The 9927-nt window shown below is 33.0% G+C and overlaps 1 protein-coding gene across 1 annotated transcript; it reads left to right on the top strand.

Annotated features, from left to right (window-relative positions):
* The first annotated feature begins 3479 nt into the window (after positions 1-3479).
* Positions 3480-5469, top strand: LOC110228680 (ninja-family protein AFP3). Its single transcript, XM_021026676.1, has 2 exons — positions 3480-4376; positions 5026-5469. The coding sequence occupies exons 1-2, from the start codon at positions 3971-3973 to the stop codon at positions 5328-5330; spliced, it is 711 nt and encodes a 236-aa protein (XP_020882335.1). The 5' UTR covers positions 3480-3970; the 3' UTR covers positions 5331-5469.
* Positions 5470-9927: the final 4458 nt, after the last annotated feature.

Genomic DNA, 9927 nt, shown 5'->3' with positions numbered 1-9927 from the left:
CGGAATTAAAGGAGTGATGAGATTTTCGGCGGGAAATCAGAAAGATTCTCGAGCGCAATCTTTGGTCATTTAAGCATTTAAAGTCCTTCGAATTGGAATGGCACTTCGAAGAACTTGGGGGGCTAATTGTTGGTGTCGGATCCCGCACCAGAGGTCCAGGACCAACCAAAGATTGCCACGTAGTCGGGGTAATGGCCCATTAAGGATAAAGCCCACTAGACCCACAAGTCAAAAGAACAATCGAAGTGGTTACCACCATAAGGAGAATTCGAAGTGATTGCACCTCGATACGAGTCCGGAGACGAAGTCATGGTTAAGTCGGTCCAAGGACACTTGGGCCAAAAGGCGAGGCCCATAAAGACCAGAGTCAACTCAAATTCAAACGTTGAGCATTAAAGTCAAAGAATCAAAACGGACACATTTAAGAGAGAATAATTGTACTTAATTAGCCATTTAAATGTCATTTTTCTAGGTATAAGTATAGAGGCCAATGGCCATGTAAAAGGGGATCTCTATCGAGCAAGAAATACTATATCAATTTTTGTAGCAATTCATAAGCCTTTGACATTCTTATTTTTTGTCCCTCAAGAATAATCTTTCCCATTAATAAAAATACTTGAGTGTGTGAATCCGACATCCACAGTTATCTAAACATGGATCTCACATATGTTCTTAAATTAATAAAATTACCTAAATTATCTAAAAGTTCTTAAAATTACTAAAGTTATAAAAAATCGAAAACAAAAATTTCTATATATTGTCCAAAACTGTTTATAATTACACGATATACTCAAACACGATTATAGTCTTTATTCGATCATGTTGTAATTTTATATATCCGAATTATCTAGGTTTATAGGTTGTTTCACTCGAACTAGCGATTATAGCCGCTGATTACTGTCTCTACGTGCTTCTAATATTTTGACCAATATTCTGCTTCAGCCATTACGGTTTTATCTAAGGTTGCATCATATGACGAAACCGATGATGTGGTGTACATTAGCAACGGTGACATTCCATAACCATATTATCTAACCTATTATTTAAAAATTATATATACATTCTGATATTCTAAATATATTTATTAAACTCTTGTTTTCGCTATTATCTATTGTAAAATCATAATATCAAAAATATTTAAAATTGTTGTATAATACATGACAATCTAGAACACGATTCTACAAATATAAAAAAATTCAGTAAAAGAAAATTCTAAAATAATTTTATTTTTTTGAAATTCCATAAATATAGCAATTTTTATACTCCCTCTATCCCAATATATAAGATGTTTTAGACCTTTTCATTTGTTCCATTATATAAGATTTTCTCTAATTTCAATGCATGATTTATATTAGTTTAATAATATTTAATTATTTTAATTATGCAATATCTTCTTCTATAGGTTGAATTTTCATAAATGAGAAAACATTTATTGTTTCTTAATCTATACTCCCTCCGTTTCGTTTTAGTTGTCGTTTAAGGTTTTTTCACACAAATTAAGAAAGCATTAAATTTTCTGTTTTACTCTTTATTAATATATTTTATAAAAAATGTCATTGGCCAAAACATTAAAACTGGAATTTTCACCAAACATTTGCATTGAAAACCTAAAACGACAACTATTATGAAACAAAATTTAAATCCTAAAACGACAACTAAACTGAAACGGATGGAATATGCTTTTAGTCCAAACATCTAATAAAATGGGACAGATGGAGTATTACTCAACTTTTACTCTAATATATAAATGATGTAACATTTATTGCTCCTCTTAATTGCTCAAGAATTGCACAAAAGACATGTTACAAAAGTATTCCAAACACGGTCATTACCTTGAAAAAGAAAATTAGATTGTCCTTAGTCATGGTTATTCTATATAGATAAAAATTTTAATCCACCATCCCACTAACATAATAAAAACGTTATTCTATCGTACCATGGTAATTGTTGACTAATCGTTTGAAAAAATACACTTAAAATTAATTCAAACTTTTTGTCAAATATTCTACTTTTCGTTACTTTTCAATTTAAAATATATATATTTAAAGTTCGTCAAGTTGCTTTTACTTATACGATAGAAAAATAAAGGGAAAAATGTCGTTAAAATCCCCAACTTATTCAAAACGTTGATTTAAATCCTCAACTCATGACGAAACGAAATAAATATCAAACTTATGTTGACTTTCCAAATAAATATTAAACTTATGTTGACTTTCCAAATAAACACCAAACTTTCATTGACTTTCCAAATAAATATCAAACTTTCGTTGACCTGACCATATTAGGTATGACGTTAAGTGGGTTAATAAATCCTCAACTCATGACAAAACGAAATAAATATCAAACTTATGTTGACTTTCTAAATAAATATCAAACTTATGTTGACTTTCCAAATAAATATCAAACTTCCGTTGACCTGGCCATATTAGGTACGACGTTAAGTGGGTTAATAGATCTCGTTAATGGAGGTAATTTTATGTTAACATATATGTTAATTGATAACGACATTGTTTCATATAACAACAAAACGACGTCGTTTTGTCGTAACGATTGAATCAAATCTCTAAAGTCAATCTTAGATCCCCAAATCGAGCAAAATCCCTAACCCTAAATAGAGTATGATTTGAAACTCGGGATTTTATTGAACATTTACGACAAAACAACGTCGTTTTATGTTTAGAAGGAATACTTGTTAGTGTTTTGATCAACAAACAAACTCTGTTTTAACAGAGTATGGAGAACAAAACCAAAATGAAAAATAGAGTATGAAGAAACTTGATCTTTATTGATAAGATAAAACGTATTACACACAATGATGTTAATCGAAAAGACATAACTTTACGAACAGATACAACTATACGTACGTACATTCGTGACTCTTACGTAAATAACTAACTTATATGAATACGCCTTTAGGTTATATGACTTAGATGAGATTTGATTATAGTTCAACAATACTGTCATTTTTAATTAGCGGGTCTGTTAACAGAAAATTAATCCCGTTAACATTGTCTGTTAACTCACTTAACGTCATGCCTAATATGGCCAAGTCAATGAAAGTTTGGTGTTTATTTGGAAAATCAACATAAGTTTAATATTTATTTGGAAAGTCAACATAAGTTTGATATTTATTTCGTTTCGTCGTGAGTTGAGGATTTAAATCAACGTTTTGAATAAGTTGGGGATTTTAATGACATTTTTCCCGAAAAATAAATCTCCTACCAAAGCAAAATGAAACTACTAAAGCGACAGATAGGTTACAAAACCTAACAAATCTCCACGTGTCAATTACCAAGAGAAAAAAGAGAGAAGATAACATCGTGAGACACGTGGCAGCAGAAAAAAGATAATGTGATTTAAATTAAAAACAAAAACAAAGACACGTGACGACCTGACGCTGCAACATCCCATCTTAAAACGTAACAACCACTGAACATAAGACACGTGTACGATATTGTCTTTGTTTTCTCGATGAAAACCACGTGGGTGCTCAAAGTCCTTGGGTTGGGTCAGAGTCTTCCATGATTCCACGTGTCGTTAATGCACCAAACAAGGGTAGTTTCGGTATTTTAACTTCCGCAAATTAGACAAACAGCTTTTTGTTGATTGATTTTCTCTCTTTTTTCTTCTCTTCTCTCTCTATCTAAATTCTCTCGAGCTCTTAATTTTTTTTTCGTAATTTTTTTTGAGTGTTCGTACGAGATTTGTCGGAGATTTTTTCGGTAAATGTTAAAATTTTTGGGAATTTTTTATTTATTTAAATAAACTTTTTATTGGATTTATAAAAAGGGAAGGTCGTCATTAACCGAAGAAATGGAATCTTCCAAATTTGATATTTTGCTCTTTTCTTGGGATTTGAATTGCTCTTTATCATCAAGAATCTGTTGAAATTTCTAATCTAAAATCTAAAACATATTTTTCGTAAGTTGAGAAAAGGAGAGATCTCTAATATTCTCCGACCGAAGTTATTATGTTGCAGAGGTTCATGTCGAAGAAACAGAGATTGTCTGAGGAAGATGGAGAGGTAGAGATTGAGTTAGACTTAGGTCTATCTCTCAATGGAAGATTTGGTGTTGACCCACTTGCGAAAACGAGGCTCATGAGGTCTTCGTCGGTTCTTGATTTGGTGGTCAACGATAGGTCAGGGCTGAGTAGGACTTGTTCGTTGCCGGTGGAAACGGAGGAAGAGTGGAGGAAGAGGAAGGAGTTGCAGAGTTTGAGGAGGCTTGAGGCTAAGAGGAAGAGATCAGAGAAACAGAGGAAACATAAAGCTGGTGGTGGTGAAGAGAAGGTTGTGGAAGAAGGATCTATTGGTTCTTCTGGTAGTGGTTCTTCTTGTTTGTCTGAAGTTGATACTCTTCCTCCTCCTGTTCAAGGTACATTACCATAGTTTTTGTGGTCTTTCATGAGTTTGTTGAATTTGGATTAAGAGATGAGTTAGGTGTTCTTTAAGATGGAGTTTTGTTGGGGTTTGTTTGTCTTGTTTAGATCTTTGATACTTGATTGATTGGGGTACAAGACATTGAATCTTCTTTTGGATGTAGTGATATCATTATTTAAAGATTATTAGATTCCTTAGCTTAGGGTAGATCAATTGTCGCAATGTGGTTGATGTGTTGTGTATTTAGCGTTTTATGAGGCTTTGATTTTCGTTTTATTTCGTATCTTTTATCATTTTAAGGTCTCTTGTAGGTGTTTATAGAGTTTTTGAGTCTTTGTTTCTCGTTTAATTTCGCGTCTTGCATCGCGTCTAGGTGTCTTTTTGGTGTTTTAGAGTCCGGTTTTTGGCCATTTTAGGTATTGTTAGCGGAAAGAAACGAAGTTTGGAGAGAAAAAGAGCAGTTACCATTACCACATTGTTTGTGTTCCTATTCCAAGGGAAAATGTATTAAGGGATTATCGATAATATCCGAAAGCATAACTAGTAAATCTTCTAGGCTTTGCGACATTTTTTTGTTGATTTAGATTATGTGTAGTGTCATCTTTTGTTTAGAGTTTTACTGAGATATTTACTTGTGTTTGAAGCAACAACAAACAAGTCGATGGAAACAAGCCCTTCAACCGCTCAATCTCAGCCCGAGAATCCGGGCAAAGAAGCGAGCCGAAACATCATAGAAGACATGCCGTGCGTATCAACAACAGGTGATGGACCAAACGGGAAAAAGATTGATGGTTTTCTGTATCGGTACCGCAAAGGTGAGGAGGTTAGGATCGTGTGTGTGTGCCATGGAAGCTTCCTTTCACCCGCAGAGTTCGTTAAACATGCTGGTGGTGGTGATGTAGCACATCCCTTAAAGCACATTGTTGTAAATCCATCTCCCTTCTTGTGACCCTTTTGAGTCTCTTTTGAGGGGTTTGTTGCATCGGAACAATGTTACAAATTCTCATATCTCCTGAGGTGTATAAACAGAAATTTATCGAACTCCCGATTTTCAGATTTTATACATAAAAAGTATGGTTTCATTCGTTCTTCTTGTTAGTTGGTGCGTTGGAGATTAATTTTCATTCCTTTAGGTTCGATGTATAGTCGTCAAAGTTACAGACCGGTTCAATCCAACCCAAAATACCAATGGTTTGTTGGATTAGAGATGTAACATCCCGGTTTCAGGAATATGGTAATAGAGATTCGTTACAAGAGAGATGTGGGCGTTTTATTCCTTTTAAGTTAATGGATGAAAAGAATCAAGTGGTTAAACCATTCTTCTTCTCCTGTAATTGATTCCTCAAGTTCTTTGGAATCACTCAATTGTTAACCAAAACTTGATTTGGTTAGAATGGCACAACTTAAAACTTGTTTATATTCTAGAATATCTACATAATATTTGTTTCTTTTGTAGAGCAATATTTGGTCGCTGTTTCACTTTCACTGGAATATTTTGCAAAACACTTTCACTAGAATAATTTCATGATTCTAACAATTTTATAAGGGCTAATTACAATTTTATTTTACAAGAAAAATTTAGTAGGATAGGCAGTTTAATAGGTTTTACAAAATATGTAGTTTTATTATAGTTATAATTTGAGAAATGAATATTTTTAGGTTAATAAAGAGATTAGTGGATATTTTTATTTCCGGTTAATAAAAGAAAATATATTATTTATTCTATTTATATCCACAATGAAAAGATAGAAACAAAATTTAAATATTTAATCGATAACGAAACAACAAAATCTAGTAATCTACACATTGATTTGAATATCGAGTTCCAATTGGGCCTACAATAGGCCACCGAATTATTAACTCACTTTTATCAATTTTCTGGTCCCTATGCCTTATCCATACTGTAATGATATTGCTATAATACATTCTGGCTATTTTAAAAAAAATTCCCAAAAAAAATAAATGCTGTTATAAAACATAACGCAAACACATATATAATATAATATTTAAGAAAAAAGAAGAGAAGAACGTAGAGAGAATGAGAGCAAATAAAATTTTTTCTTCCTTCTCTCTTACATTTCAACGTTACATCTCAAGTCTATATATACTAAATCTAACAAAGATAAACATTACATAACATGCTAACAAAGTAAACTTGGAGGCCAAGTAATTAGATTGGATAAGGAGATGAGATCAAGGTGAGGGATAATCATTTATGATTATCCATTTCTAACACTCTCCCTTGATTATCCATCACCATCAACATATTACGAACTGCCTCGTTAAAAATTTTACCATGGAAAAACTGTATACAAGAAAAACCATGATAAAGGAAAAGAGTACATTGACGCAAGCTTCCCCTGGAATAGACAAATCTTATTTTTTCCATAGCTTTCGTAGATGACTCGATCATTCTCTGCGCGTCTTCTGATCTCGTCAAATTATGACAAAGATTTTGGAAGAGAGATAGACCTTTACTTTGATGTCTATCTTCTGCATATTATTTGCTGCTTCGTTAAAAATCTTGTCATGAAAAAACCCAGTAGGATAAAAACCATGATAAGGGAAAAAGAATGCAGCCACGCTCATCATCATATGTCTCTCCCTAGAAACATCTTCTTCAAAAGATGCATTTCGATATGTCATGCTTTTTAAATGTTGTAGCTGGAAGCACCTTTGTAATCTGCTACATTGTTTATTGAGTAGATGTACTGGAAATCAATTTCCCGATTCTTCTCGGGTTCTTGACTGTAAGAGAAGAATCATGGTGAAATATGTCTTCTCATGTCGCTCTTGACATGGCTTCCTTTGAATTGGGAAACAGTTACAGTAGTGTCTTGTTGTTAGCTCTTCAGTGGTGCCTATATTGTTTGCTTCTTGTATATGTAGAGGGCATCAATCTGAACCATACAGATTCTCGACATGGTTCATGGAGCGCATTTTGGCATGGCTTGAACAAGCGACGACCAAAATTTGTTGTTGGAAACGCCACGAAGTTGTTGTTTTACGATATATATTTATATAGATCATCCATCTGCAAAACCAACTAAACCAAACTCGGGGTTTCTAGAATAAAATAAACCCAAGTCAATAGTACCTTGCAGATAATGGAAGACACATCTAAACTCATTCAAGGTCTAGTCGGAGGAGATGAATTAATCCTGCAAGTAGATCAGTAGCAACTGCTAGGTACAATATATTCACAAGATATATAAATGCTCGTTAGCATTTATATATGCTAGCTACAATTCACAAAATATATAAATACTCGTCAGCATTTATATATAGTGCTTCATGATCAAATATATAGAGTCGACTTCCTTTAGAAAGTGACTAATATAACATCTCTTACTTTAGATGTTTAGTTGGGATATCTGGAGACACTTTTGTCTTTCCAAGATCTCTTATTCCAAATAACTCTTTAAGAGTTTTGATGATGTTCAAAAATATCATGCTTATAAGTTCACGGGAATATAACTATGATATCAAATATCTTTCAGGGATTATAGTCATATAGACATCCCAAGAGGCGTAATTCAAGTTGTTTATTCATCAACTCAATATAGGGTGATTTTGACAAAACTCGGCGCGACACACCACCTTGTCTTAAGTATCATAATACTCTTTGAAGGCTTGGACCATGTGTCCAGAAATTACTCGTTTCTTATACGACATTAATATAGACTTGGCTGGCTCTTTGTTTATTTGCCAATATATATCTCTTTACGCTCACAGAGCGGAGATTCATGATCCTCATTAATCATATTTGTGCACTAGATCATTTTATTGTTGACATTATGTTGTCTTCGGTTCTATATTTTTCCGTAATGACATGGTTAATCGAGATCTCTTAATCATTACAAATGATTTTATTTAGGTACCTGATTTCGTTATTAACCATGGCAATCGGTCTCTTTACTCTTCTTGAAGAGTCTTTTTTTTTTGCTCCTATTTAGGAGTTTCTATGCTCCTCTTTTAAGATTTTAATCTTCTTTTTAGTAATAATATGCTCTTTTTAATTTTGAAGATTTTCTTTATATTCGGAACCAAAGTTGTCTATCACGTTCTTTTACGTGTTATAGACAATAATATGTCATCCGCGAGAGATATATTTTTGTAGAACATTTTTAGCTGGGACAAGAGATTTTGTATGAACTTTAAGTTTATATACATTTATACGAGGATCAATAATTGCATGAAATCTCATCCATAAGCTTTTTGCATTTGATTTGCAATATATTCTGAATAGTGATCCTTTTGAACTTTTGAACTCTTAAGTTCATATTTATTATAGTCATTTGTTCAGAGATCCAAACTATTCAATGATTCTCTCATAATAATGGGAAACTTTTATCATCTACATGATAATTTGCAAATCTTGCAATAGGCACATCTCTCATAAGATGGCTCAGTATTTGTAGAGCAGAGACTCATCTCCTGCATCTATATATTTTATCCTTTTTGGATGATATTTTTATGCGGTGCAGAGGAGCATTTAAAACATATATCTCTCACCCATAAAATTCAAAATAAAAAATATTTAATCTCCAGTCAAGTATATATAACATGAGAGAATATTTCATATAAATTGTTGGTCTTATATATAATTATTAATAAATGTAAAACGAATCGTTCGTACCGCAAATCTAACCACAAGTTTTTACTTTACTTTGTTCCACAAGTTGTGACTTTACTTTGTACACCATGTATTATTTCGGAAGGTTCGCTATAAATATCACCATGTAATACCACTTGTCTTTATTCTCTTTTGTTCTTACAAACTCAATACAAAAAATCCAAACCAATACCACAACAAATTACTTGTTAACAAACCAAATCCAAGCCATATTTTACTCCAAAAATAATTACTTGTTCTCATACCAAATCCAAGCCTTCATGTTTTCTTTTCACACCAAATTCTTGTTCTCAACCAAATCCAAGCCTTCATTTTCTTTTTACTCAAAAAAATCCAAAAAATTCTACTTCAAACCAAAAAAATCCAATATTTTCTACATAGAAAATGGCATCATCTTCCCGTGATAATTTTGAAGAAGCGTTGGATGAAGAATTTGATAGTATTTTCGAGCAAGAATTGGATAATTATTTGTACAATTACGGTGATCGTCAACAAGCAGCAAAACCGAAGAAAAAAAAGTCTATATTGAAAGACATAGTGAAGAAGGACCCATCCAATTATGGAACGATTATTTCGCAGAAAATCCAACTTTCCCTCCTAATCTATTCCGACGCCGTTTTAGAATGAAAAGCTCTTATTCATGTGTATTGTTGATCGACTCTCCGCAGAAATTCTATACTTTCAACAAAGAAGATATGCTATCGAAAGGTACGGTTTCTCTGAACTACAGAAGTCTACTGCAGCAATTCGTATGCTTGCATATGGTTGTGCAGCTGATGCGGTTGACGAATACCTCCGGATTGGTGAAACCACTTCGATGAAGTGCATGGAACATTTTGTTGACGGAATAATTTTTTTTGTTTGGAGATGAGTACCTACGAAAACCCACACCAGAAGATCTTCAACGGTC

The sequence above is a fragment of the Arabidopsis lyrata genome, assembly GCF_000004255.2.
Source record: "Arabidopsis lyrata subsp. lyrata unplaced genomic scaffold ARALYscaffold_5, whole genome shotgun sequence".
In the NCBI taxonomy this organism is placed as follows: domain Eukaryota; kingdom Viridiplantae; phylum Streptophyta; class Magnoliopsida; order Brassicales; family Brassicaceae; genus Arabidopsis; species Arabidopsis lyrata.
This window is presented reverse-complemented; position numbering and strand designations above follow the sequence as displayed.

Excerpts from the sequence above, each read along its gene's own strand:
- LOC110228680 (XM_021026676.1), top strand. The coding sequence starts at position 3,971 with ATGTTGCAGAGGTTCATGTCGAAGAAACAGAGATTGTCTGAGGAAGAT. Across the intron at positions 4,377-5,025 it reads TCTTCCTCCTCCTGTTCAAG|CAACAACAAACAAGTCGATG; the intron begins GTACATTACCAT and ends TTGTGTTTGAAG.